This window comes from Clinocottus analis, unplaced genomic scaffold (assembly GCF_023055335.1).
Source record: "Clinocottus analis isolate CAN_PGR_092001 unplaced genomic scaffold, fCliAna1.0.p SCAF_3, whole genome shotgun sequence".
Lineage (NCBI taxonomy): Eukaryota > Metazoa > Chordata > Actinopteri > Perciformes > Cottidae > Clinocottus > Clinocottus analis.
This window is the reverse complement of record NW_027176042.1, coordinates 11,485,213-11,498,076: the sequence shown is the minus strand read 5'-3', so window position 1 is coordinate 11,498,076 and position 12,864 is coordinate 11,485,213. Positions and strand designations below refer to the sequence as shown.

Sequence of the window (12,864 nt, the reverse complement as noted above, 5' to 3'; positions counted from 1 at the left end):
AACGATGAAAACAACATATGGTATGAGCATGCGTGTGTGTGGTGTGTGTGTGTGTGTGTGTGTGTGTGTGTGTGTGTGTGTGTGTGTGTGTGTCTGTGTGTGTATGTGTGTGTGTGTGTGTCACAGACAAGGGGAAACGGGGTGTGCTCAGCTGTGTGAAAACATTCTCCATCGTGTACCCTCCCATACCTTTCTCCACCGGTTTCGACGCTTTAAAAGCTGCTGCCAGTCCTGTCTCACAGACTCATCATCATTCTGTCTTGGCTGGAGGGAATTATTATCCACCTTTTGACACACTGCAGTCAGTGGATCTAGACTAAAACTAAGACCTCAGTCAACAAGTCAGTTGTCAGAACCTGGACTGTCACCATTTATTATAATAGTGGAAAACTTTCAGTGAGATGTTTTTACATTTAAACATCCTGGTGCTGGTCCTCTTGCAGCCGGCTTTGTCGAGCTCAATGATGTTGACCACACCATCCAGAGGATGTCCCACCTGTAAATCAAAGTCAACACAGAGTCAGCCGGCTGTAGATTCAAATTCCACTGCTCCGGCCATTGGAGAACCATGTGGGGTCTACACTCTGGGCTGCGCCCTCGGTCTACGCTGTGCACCGTCAGAGGATGAGCCGAGGCCCCTCCGGGCCCTTCTGGAGGGCAGGGGAGTCTGCAGCAATGCCAGCAGTGTCAGCCCGACTGATAATGTCCAGACTGCAGGTAAGATGAAATCCAGATTTAGGTGTGAAGTTATGGATTTTCAAAACTCAACATTTCTTCATTATTTTGTCAGTTTTTGAGAGGTTGATGTCATTCTCATATCTAACCCGCAAATGAGCAATTAATAAATCCTGATATGATTTGATCATGACATTTTAACAGAGACACACACCTGTTTTTACAGAATGTGTTTTTCATGCAGTAGGCTGCATGCAACATGTTTTTATAACTCAGTGGCTGCAGTATGACCATTGATTTGATGTTCAAGATTGTTTTTGTAATCACACCTATTAGTGCTTTTAGTATTATTAGTTCTATTAGTTAGGAATAAGGCACATTACAAATTTCGACAATGAAATTATTGTGGTTTTATGTAGGATATGTATGTTATGTAGATTTATGTATTTTCACACAGTAACATGCTAAATGCTTTTGTCTGTATCCTAGACCCTACTACTGAGGACCCAGACGAGGTAACTAAATAATCTTCATCTAATGACCTTAATAATTTACAGAAACACAAATAAAACTCAACCAGACCGTCATGTGTATCTGTTGATCTCTGCCCACAGGCTCCATGTCGTAAACTGCTGACTTCACTTATCAAAGGTCTTGATGCCCATTTATTTAAGCTGCATCATGATATCTACATGCCTAACTGTGACAAGCGTGGTTTCTTCAGAAAGAAGCAGGTATGTTTGCAAATGTAACTAATTATAGGAAAGCATGTGAACAATACTTTTTTATATGTGGTTCTATTTCCAGCTGCAAAAACAATCTTTTTTTGTTGTTGCTCTATTTGTGCAGTGTTGGTCCTCTCGAGGTAAGCGACGTGGCAAGTGCTGGTGTGTGAATCAGAACGGCATGCCAGTGTCCTCAAACACTAAACAGAGGGGTGGCCTGAGTTGTTAAAATGCATGATGCCTGGACTGACGCCGAGGAGGCGGAAGCTTCATCACCAACACGAGATAAAGATGAAGGAACACCAGTACAGAGTCGAATGGAGCTCAACACAGTCTGGCATTTAATTCTCCAGCAGCCAGAAACAGCTCTCCACCAATGAAAAGCTGTTTCCAAATCAGGTGTAACTTTGTATCCTTGCGCCCTCTACTGAACATATTCAGAGTGCATTGCTTAGAAATGACATGCACACAATATCAAACGTATAGTAACAGGTGACAGACAAGAGTCACATTGTAACATCAGTTGCAGAAACTGCACCTACAGTTTGCGCTACATATTCAAGTTGTTCATCTTTATGCTTCAACATTTTAATTCGCTTCATATTTGTTGTCATCTTTAACCATGGAATTTGGATCATTGTATTATATTTATGCATACATTTTCAGGATTCTTTCACTATGATTGTATTACTGAAATTTCTGTACAAAGAAATAGATGTAATCATATTTATGTTATATTTATGAATATGATATGTTTATTAATGTTGCTAGTAATCTGATAAGTAATTTAGCGGTGGTTGCCCATTTGAGCTGAAACCTGAGGTATTATTTTAAAAACCTTAATTTCTAATGCGGAATTACTTATCATTTAGTTTATTTTTTTTGGCATTCATGAAGAAAATGTACCTCTTGAATAAAAAGAAAGTTAAAACTGATACTGATGGGCAATATTGCAAACATGCACACAAGATGCTTCATTAATGCTTTCCTACATTTAAAGAACTTATTGATATATTTATTGTAAAGAAAAATGCCTTTGGTCAAGAGGTAAATCCATCAAGTCTCTAAACCAACATTCTGAATGAAGAAGAAGAAGAAGAAGAAGAAGAAGAAGAAGAAGAAGAAGAAGAAGAAGAAGAAGAAGAAGAAGAAGGCAAATGTGTTTACTGAGTATCAATGCAAGGTTGAACAGTAACACTCACATGTATAACAAGTACAGATTTATAATTACAGCGTAGAGAGCCTAAATTATTAACCAACAAGTCATAAATCATATTAATTATTCAACAGACAGGAGATTAAAGGCATTTTGAGATCCAACTCAATTAAAACTGTGGCTGCAATAAAACCATTATGACAGTTTATCATCTGCTACAACCATGATGTTTGAAAAAAGTTGTGCATCATTTACACCGGGTGAAAAATAAAAATAAATTCATTTTGTAACAGAGTCAATTAAAGTCTTGTAATAAAAATACGTTGCTTAAAATGTTCAGCTTTTGTTGGGAATATTGTATTGGACCGTATGATACTGAGAGGTGTTTGTGAACCTTTGCCCTCATCAAGACTCAACTTCATGACAGTGGCTCCAAACCACGTGGGTGTCTGGGTCCTCAGATGGTCCCAAGATAAATATGAGGGGTAAGTGAGAAAAAAATTAAGCAACGACAAAAAAAAAAGCTACATTTTCTCTTTGGTTAAACTGCACACAACTCAAGTCAATGCAAGGCAGAGTCATCATTAACTGCAGTTTCCAAAAGGTATACACTTGGGAAATATAACGATATTTCGTTATATTTCTTTAGGCTTATAGGAAAAACGTTTTTCTTGACTATAAAATGCAACGGCGTTCTGTAATCTCGAGATAAAAAAATCAGCAGTGGTGGAAGATGTTTTCTGACAGTTTTACAAAAGTAGCCCGAAAGTACCAACATACTCAAGTTAAGTATTACAAAAGTGTAAATTGAGTAAACATACTTATTTCCATCTCTCACACTCACGAGACGAGTGAAGAATGTTCCTGCACATTGTTTCATCATTCCGGCTGCAGTGCTGATTTCAACCCCAAGGTGTTCAGTGTAATTGCTGCTGCACAGACCCGGCGCTCACAGCGCCAGCCGGACTTCAAGCTGCTTTACATAGCCGGGTGATGAGTGACGAGCTCACAGACTGAGGCATACGGGTCAACAGTGCGATGTCTTCTCCCGGGGCCACCTCCAACCCTTTGAACGCTCTGGCGCCCAAAAGCAAAACCAAGAAGAAGCACTTTGTGCAGCAGAAAGTGGAGGTTTTCCGAGGCAGTGACCCGGTGTTGAGCGTGCTGGTGTGGGGAGTCAACCACTCGGTAGGTACTCGGTTGCTGCTCTCTGGGAGTGTTATAGAGGTATATCTATATATAATATGCTCATTAACTATTCCTCCATTGATCATGCGCAGATTAATGACCTGAGCCATGTGCCTGTACCTGTCATGCTGCTTCCAGACGACTTCAAAGCCAGCACCAAGATCAAAGTCAGCAACCACCTCTTCAACAAGTACTGTGCTCCACTCTGTCGGTCTCATTGTAGGAACCTTCATCCTTCTTCCTGTGATTTGGACACATTTTTGTGGCTCATGTAATTTATTTGCCTACCTATGTTCTTAGCAGAAATTACAGCCCCCCCCCCCCCACCTTCCCCTCCCCTCTTTTAGAGAACAATACTGTTTTTTTTACACTAACAATAGTTTTAATATCACCATGGCTACAACCATTATCACTAACAATGAATAGCCACAAAGATGAAATAAGTAATAATTCAACTTGTCTGGACCGGTGTGCAGTGTGCAATATTGTCTAGGTGATGCAAAAGAAGGAAATGTATGAGTTTGAAATGCATTTGGTTGAGTGGTCGTGCAACACCAGAACGTTGATGAATTGCATACAAACAAGAGAACTTGATGAATTAAACGTCAAAAGTTCAAAGTTGTTGGGCTCACAAAGGTTTATCGTCAGTCAAACTAAATATAAGCTAAAACCTGTTTAAAATCACAACTATTCCTGAAAGCTGTGCCATACACACCATCTGCCCCGAGGTTCAGTTTCTATAAGGATGAAGTCTAGAAAACTTCAGTGGCTTTCAATAATCCTTTAATCCACAGAGGAATCCAGGTTGTGTAAAGATTTATAAACAGAGGAACAATAAAATATGTTTTCTCAAGTTAAAAAAAGCTCATACCTGCACGGTGAGATTAATTTCAGTGTTATTCATGTTGCTTGATGCAGAAAATACTTAAGATTGAACTAGTTTAAACATAACTGTGATGCAATTCCCAATTAGGACAGTAAAAAAAAAACAGCACACATAATTCATGTTTTTGTGTCATTAAACGTTGGTAATACATAGGATTGGTAATTAGTTACTATCTGTTTGAATCTTTCTGTTTTGTATATTAGATTGCGGCTTTACTTGTTGTATTATAATGATTGACTTTAAAAAAAAATCACGCATACACATACATACAACGTTTTGGGATTTGAACATGTTATTAATGTGCATTGAATACTTGCGATTTGAGAAGAGAGAAAGAGAGAGAGGAAGAGGGAACTATTTCTTTGATATTTATTTAATGAAGCTCTGGTAGCTCCAGTGAGGCTCTACTCAACTCCATTTGCTGCTCGGATGCGGTGTGAGGGATGTTGCTGCATTTCAAGCTGCATTGTTCTTATTTCATGCGTTTGTTCCTTAGGGAGAATCTTCCAGGACAGTTCAAATTCAAAGACTACTGTCCACAGGTGTTCAGAAACCTGCGAGAGCACTTTGGAATCGAGGATCAAGATTACCAGGTATAACTATAACCTCGCTGCAAATTGTATTGTATTACAACACATACATTATAAACAGTAGCAAGGGGCTTCCTGGAATGAGTCGTTGATGAAAAACAGACTCACAAACACACAAAGCATCCAAGGTTTTTCAGTGTTTCGTATGTTCTGCATGTAATCAGCCGCTCCCTTCTAAATTTGCGTTTCTTTGTGTAATATTTGCATTTGCCAGGTGGCAGACAGAGTGTCATCATCTGTTCAGCTCAGTGCACATTTGCTTACCACACAATTTGTATGTGATAATATGTGCTGATAAAAATTGTGCACATCTTCAGGAGTGATGCCACACATGTCTTTAAACAAAGCTAACGTCAGAAAAAAAATGCGTTTTATGTTTTGGCCTGATAACACAAACACAAATATGTCTTGAATACATGTACATTTAGAGGAAGAGTAACAGTCTTGGGAAATACATAAGGGAAGCTAAAGGGAAATACACACAACATAAAATAATAAAATAATTCTTTTATTTTTTGTCAGTATTATGTTTATTTTTTTTACTTTGCACCTTTCATTGTGGTTTTAATCCCCTGGCGATACAAAATGTCTTACAAAATGAAACACACTGTCATGCACCAAAGATAGAAGCAATTAAATCAAAGACTCATAAACTTCATTAAATTTAGTATATAAATACAGGATGACATTTAAATATTTGCATTTAACTTATTCTAACTATATCAGTTGCATATTCCAACAAGCCCCATCTGTTGGCATTAGAGATTACGTTCAGTGTGAATGAAAAGAGTTTTAAAACGAGACACCGGTGCAATGGATGTAAAAGGTTTCACGGTAGTGTAAAGCTGATGTCACATGTTGCCACTGCTCAGATATGCCATGCGTCCTCTCACCAACAGGTGTCTCTGGCCCGCAGTCCTCCACTAAAATATGAAGAGGGGCATGGCGCGAAGCTGCTGCTGACATCATACGACCGCACTTTGGTAGTAAAAGAAATCTCCAGTGAGGAGGTGGAGGGAATGCACAACATCCTCTCTGAGTATCACCAGGTAGGACGAACACAGTTGATATGAGGTTTAAATGTAATTTCACAGTGAACAAAACATTTTCTCGTCTGTGACTAACTCCATGCAGTAACTTCTAAGGATACATTTCATTTCATTCGTCACGTTCCACTCGTTTTGTCCTGCGTTGTTTGTATACAAGGAGAAAATGTGCTCTTTCTGTGATAAGCAAAGGTTTTACAACGTCAAAGCTAAAGGTTGACAGAGAGTTATGTTTCTACACGTAATGATACATGACCACAGCACTTGTTTTAACGGTTGAATTTGAGTTTCTGAAGATATTTTGAAAAAAGCAAAGACACAGTAAAGACATTGTTTCTGTTTGACATTTACAAATAAGAAAACCCAAGATGCACTCTCTATGTGCATCTTGCCCATATTGGCAAAATAAACGCAATATCGGCAATTTGCTAATGTACTGTGGTGTAGTGAAGTATATCTGGATTTATTTTTTGTCTGAACAGACCATTTCCCTCTCAGCAGACATTTTGACTCGTCATAGCGTTCCAACTAACACCAACGATGGATCTGTTCTCCTTAAGCCCCAGTTAGCCATGACAGTGTGACAGTGAGCCAGCATGAACAACACCAGGACACTGAATCTGAGGCTAAATCAAACCCAGCCGTCATTATAACATGTGAAAATGTCTTCTGTAAAAAAGGCCTAGGGCAACGTAAATATATTTTAAGACAAACCCTATTCCTTAGGCACCATTATTGACTTACAACTCAAGGTCAGCTGGTGAGCTTTTTCTAGAGCCTTTAAATGCATCTCATGATTTTCATCAGTGGTAAAAATTTGAGTTCTGAAACGATTCTTTGAGGAACTCAATTACTAAAAATCATCAATGCAAATTTTTTTGAATCGAGACTTGGTTTAACCATCGCAAGGCAAATATTTCGAGACTGTTGAAATCCTTTTTGGGACAGGTTGTGAGAAAAGTTAGTCTGGAGCCTTGAAACACAGAATGTAAGAGGGCATACATTTAGTTTTTATACAGAGAAGGGTTAGCAATGCAAGCAATAGGAATGAGTATTTTATCTGATGACGTAACTCATTTATGAAAAAAATCTATAGAATACTCGATGATTACTAAAATAATCCATCGCTGACATAAAAAATAAAGCAGATTAAATCATTGCCTACATCCATGTTAACATGCTCCCAGTCTTCTTCTCTGCCTTTTTCTGGCGCATTGTAGCTTTTCTTCGGCCTTTGCTGCCACCAGTAGATCTGTCTGGTGGGAAACCAAATGCAGGACTTACATACTCGCACAGGAGCAAACATAACGTGGGCACTATCGCTGCCTCATACCGCTGGGTTGATGCGTCCTTTATTTCCTCATCATTCTTTGTCTGTTCACTGCTGTTCCCTTCTAGCACATTGTCACCTGCCACGGCAGTACGCTGCTCCCTCAGTTCCTGGCCATGTACAGAGTCACCGTGGAGAGCGAGGACACATACCTGTTGGTCATGAGGAACATGTTCAGCCACAGACTGCACGTACACCGGAAGTACGACCTCAAGGTAATGAGCAATGGTAATGGGCTTCTTGGTTATGACACGGCAGCAGTGTCCGTCGGAGCATCTGTTGTGTTTTTTGTCTCGCCTCAGCTAATTTTGCCATCAGGTGTTTGGATAAATGGCTATTCATGTATCATGTGCGCAGACATTCATCGACTCTCAGCAGCTTGTGATTTTAGCATTTGTGTTGTGAAGTAATTGTGGTTTTTGTCCTGTTTCTTTTCTCTCCTCAGGGGTCACTTGTGTCTCGTGGAGCAAGTTTTAAAGAGAAGGTGAGATCAAATTAATCGAATTATCACAACAAATTCCACCACTTATTTCCATCCATTTATTGGCAGAAATATTTAATTTTTAATCCCAATTTTTAATCATGATCTCCTTAATTTAGAAGGCAATTTATTCCACCACTTAGCCTTATGAGCGCCAAAATGCCCCGCACGGGGCACGAGCTTTCGAGGATTTAGCAGGTCTGTGTTCAAGTGATATGAACCCCAAATGCGTTCTAATACTTGTGTTATTTTATATCATTTTTTCAGAATTTTTTTGTGAAAAGATTAAAAAAATTAAAAATGTTTACCACATTTTAATTATTACTATAAACACACAGCATGAGCTAAAAAAGATTTCCTGAGTATGGTTTTGTGGCCGTTCCGAGTGTTGTCAGCTCAACACGGTGAAAGGCCGAGACAACAACCTCCAGAGTTGAAACACCCCTCTTTGGAAAGATAATGACCCAAAAACCGTGGTTGACAATAAAACTGGAATGGAAAATGGAAAGGTTACAAGCTATATGCCTAAACATGCTCTGATTGAGTGAAGCCTGTATTCAAAATCTGCATATTTCCCGCCTTAAGACGTGTGAGGCGTTTGAAAAAAGAAAAGAAAAAAGAGGAAATCGCCTACCCCAGTTCGCAATCTAAAAAAGTCAAAGGAGTAGTAAAGCGAAACAGCCCGTCTTCACTTTGACTTTTCAGGTACTAATATACATCCACTAAGCTTCATACCTTCATGCAGGCCCAGAGAATTACATAGATGTGTTTATTATAGACTTTTCTGAAGTGTAGTTATTAACAGAGAGGTGGAAAGTAACTTTTACGCGAAAAAGTGACGGCAAGGTTTTTTGAGCTTACGGGTTTTATGTAATTACATAAACTTGACGTAATTTTTTTTCTGTTTAGATAGATCTCCTTCTACAAGTCTTTACTGTATTTTAGTAATTTAAATGAAGTTAATCAACGTCGTGGTTCTGGAAATACTGTAGGAAACGTCACTTGGATATTTCATAAAAAGATTTGCCACAACATCTATATTATATACGTAAAGGACTTTTCTTTTTTTTTGCTACGTTCAGTTTTTCCTACAACAGTAAAATTATTTTCTGGTCTCCAATTTTTACACTAGTGATTTAGTACTGCACTCAAATAAAAATGCTGGATCCTACATTTCCTGTAATGTGACTCCCACTCAACTGATTTACAGACCAAGTGGTATTTCTTCTTTCGATTAAACTGTTTTTTTGTATCTTGTGAAAGAAAATTGCCATGGAAATTTATGAACAAAAATTTGAAATGTTAAAACCCTGGTAAGTATTATAATGAGCTCTTAGAACTGTTAGTGAACTAAAAAGTAAATTATCTCTATACCTCTTTGTTGCATGCTTAACAAGCACAACTTACCAAGCTTTAATTGCCTGCATCGATGCCACCAGTCTGTCTGCAGGTGCAGGCATGCATATAAATATCTTCTATTTTCCGTAGTTTTTAATGCTGTATCTCAACAAACTAAAGAAATGTACTTATGTCATATGCGACTGAGGCCACAGTGTGAAATTACATTTCCTATAATGTATCCATTTGTCATTTTGTGTGACAAATGTATGTTTTCAGACATGTCTTCAGAAAAAACTCACATAGCAATAGATTTTAAGTAACGTCAAAACCCCTCTGTTTGGCTTAAACCTGATGAGAAAATAAATACAATAACTGCAGGGTTGTGGAAACCTTACATCTTTCCAACTATGTTGATTCAAAAAACAACATTTGGGGTAATATCATTCAATTTATATATCACTGGAAATATGATGAGTAATTGTTTTTCTAATCCAGAGAAAGTACACAAATAGTCACGTGGCAGCTATGCTAAATATAAATATAATATACATTTACAGTTCATTCTTCACTCTATATTTCCAGGTGAAGGAGCTGCCCACATATAAAGATGTGGACTTCAGGAAAAACATGCAAAAAGTTTACGTAAGCGACGATGAGAAGGAAAAGACCGTGGATAAACTGAACAAAGATATTGAGGTAAAACAACTCTGTTGAAGAAGCATTCGAGTGTTGTTTTCTTTGACATCATTTATGCATGTGTACATGTCCTCTTACTGCAGTTTCTAGTACGTATGAGGATCATGGATTACAGCCTGCTGCTTGGCATCCATGATGTTGAGCGGGCTGAGAGGGAGGAGGAGGAGATGGAGTCGTCCGATGAAGAGGAAGAGGAGGATGAAAACAGCTTGGCTCGCGCTCCAGAATCCACCTCACCTGAGGGTATTGGTGGCTACATGAACTCTTTCAAACCCATGGGCCCCGGAGAATTTGACCCTTACGTGGATGTGTATGCTATTCAGAGCGCTGTAGGTGAGTCCTGCCAGAGGCCTCTGCTGAATTTAAGTAGGTTATAGTGGCCCTTTGCTGTCTTACAGCTAAACCTCTCTCATGCTGGGATGCAGCAGATAAAATCATATGTTCATATCACTCACCAAATTCTGTGAATCACTCCCATGCAGGTGCACCCCAGAGGGAGGTGTATTTTATGGGTCTGATTGATGTGCTGACACAGTACGACACCAAGAAGAAAGCTGCTCATGCTGCCAAGGCCGTCAAACACGGGGTGAGAAACCAGCGGGCTTTAAAGTGATCGGTTGGCATACGCGTCTTTACATCTCTACCCTGGAAAGTGTAAAGGGTTACTTTCTTTTTACATTCAGTCATCTCTAATCGACTGTGTGTGTGTGTGTGTGTGTGTGTGTGTGTTTGTGTGTGTGTGTGTGTGTGTGTGTGTGTGTGTATACGTATGTGTGTGTGTGCTGGTTTGCAGGCAGGAGCAGAAATCTCAACAGTTCATCCGGAGCAGTACGCTAAACGTTTCCGGGAGTTCATCACAAAAATCTTTGCTTAGTGCATACATTTAGTTTTTAATCTTTGCCTGATTCAGTCCGATCATCATTTAATACAACAATGTCTCTCGCTGCAACACCTATGTAATCTCAGACCTAGAAGCACTACACATGTATTGCTAATCTCTAAAAGTGCATTCGCCGTTCATAACATGCTGTACTGCAAGATGGACCGTGCATTTGTTTTGAAGGAATAACTGGAATTTGCAGACAGGAGAAAAAGTATTTTTAATGGATTTTCTTTTGTTTTCACTTGTTTTCAGTTTTGGCAATACTCCACCCCCATACTCAGTGGGAGGTAAAGATGATGAGAAAAACACATTACATTTGTCTCGGGGGAAATATGTATGATTTGCTCTTAAATATTAATTTATTACGCCTTCTTTTCCCACCAGTGAAAACAGTTGACAACACTACAATAACGAGGGCAGATCTAGAGGTTCTCAATTAGGAAAAATACAATGTTCATCTCCTATTAATTAGCAATGTGTGATTCAAGCTGTTAAGAAGTTATCTGATTCAAAATGTCGCCAAATGCTTGAAATAAATAGCACCAACATAACGATGTGAATGAGATACAAGCTGGTAAATACTGACAGCTTCCATCAATCGCAAATTATGTTAGAATTAAAATTAAATCATATTTAACAATCTAGCAGGTAACTATTATGTAAAAGTATTTAAATCAATTAGAAATGTTGTTTATTAGTGAACGTATCATCATTCATGATATGATGATTATGTGCCATTAAAACCAGTTTTTACAAAGAGTTTTCTGTTTCTCTTATCACTAAAGAAATACACATCTGTACATAAATTAGTTAAAATTGAATGAAGTACAAATATTATAATGTTTCTGTTCTGAAAGACTGAAACTGTTGAGCCGTGATGGAGGACTTCACTTCTCTCAGCGGCTAATAATTATTGTGCTGCATCGTAGCGCAATGCCTCAGATGAAGCTGCACACACTTGCGTCATCTGAAAGGCAACATAGCACACAAATTATTAACTGTAAATTGATCAAAGAGCTTTTTTGTCAAAATGGTGTAGCTCGGATCGAGCAACTTTATTATTACCTATGAATAATACCAACAGTTTACCAACGCAATGTTCCTCCTGAATGAAGTATCAAAGGAATCACAGTCATGATCGGTGTAACTCTAACGCGCGAATGTGAGTTTACCCAATTGTGATTCATGGCAGTACATGTGTTCTTCTGAAATGTATTCTCAGTGGTAAAGGATTCATTTTTGTCCTTATATAGTCCCTCTCCCCTGTCCCAGTTCTCCTGGCACACATTCCTAACTTTCCTTCTGAGATTATCACGAGGATTTCACACTCAATAACTGAGTGGACAAACAGGCAGAGGAGGGACAAGCATGTGAGAATAACTCTCAAAGAAATCCACAATGCCTAGATTGTTAATATTGTAGTAAATGTTGTGGTTTGCATCACTCACCTGTCCTAATGTCTGTGCTTTTGTATCTACCTCTCTGTCTGTCTAGCTTTACTTGGTGACCGGTCAAATGTGTCCCAGTGATTTGAACATAGCTCTTTCTTGTCTCCTGGATTAACATATACAGCAAACAGCTACTTTGATTTAGTGGGGTAATGGCATCCTGAGTGTTGAGTGTAGTCAGAGACTCCCTCTGCGTGTGCTGGACGTCTTGGTGGTAATGCGCACATGTCATGTCCTAAAGGCGAGTCTATTGCCACCGACAACGCAGCCCCGACCCACGGTGGCGGATGGAGGTAGGACAGAAGCATAAACCCCCATCTGGTTTCCCCCCAGATTAACACCGTTAGCACTGTTGTTAGCAACGTTAGTGCAGCCCTGATTTAGAGCATTAGCAGCTTTAAATAAAGTCATGAATAATG

At 39.0% G+C, this 12,864-nt stretch overlaps 2 protein-coding genes across 4 annotated transcripts; both read left to right on the top strand.

The window, feature by feature from the left end:
- The first annotated feature begins 401 nt into the window (after window positions 1-401).
- LOC137796623 (insulin-like growth factor-binding protein 6) lies at window positions 402-2,096 on the top strand. The gene is made up of 4 exons (XM_068594649.1): window positions 402-717; window positions 1,165-1,190; window positions 1,290-1,409; window positions 1,525-2,096. Exons 1-4 carry the CDS (start codon window positions 402-404, stop codon window positions 1,627-1,629), a joined length of 567 nt encoding a protein of 188 aa, XP_068450750.1. The 3' UTR covers window positions 1,630-2,096.
- Window positions 2,097-3,591: 1,495 nt separating this feature from the next.
- On the top strand, window positions 3,592-11,624 carry LOC137796337 (phosphatidylinositol 5-phosphate 4-kinase type-2 gamma-like). Of its 3 annotated transcripts, none has more exons than XM_068594222.1 (10): window positions 3,592-3,744; window positions 3,837-3,911; window positions 5,146-5,223; window positions 6,120-6,269; window positions 7,665-7,811; window positions 8,042-8,080; window positions 10,001-10,114; window positions 10,198-10,447; window positions 10,597-10,700; window positions 10,908-11,624. In XM_068594222.1, exons 1-10 carry the CDS (start codon window positions 3,595-3,597, stop codon window positions 10,986-10,988), a joined length of 1,188 nt encoding a protein of 395 aa, XP_068450323.1. In that variant the 5' UTR covers window positions 3,592-3,594; the 3' UTR covers window positions 10,989-11,624. The 3 variants fall into 3 exon arrangements, with proteins under 3 accessions (XP_068450323.1, XP_068450322.1, XP_068450324.1); XM_068594221.1 differs by having other exon boundaries at window positions 3,837-3,934; window positions 5,127-5,223; XM_068594223.1 differs by lacking the exon at window positions 6,120-6,269 and having other exon boundaries at window positions 3,837-3,934; window positions 5,127-5,223.
- Window positions 11,625-12,864: the final 1,240 nt, after the last annotated feature.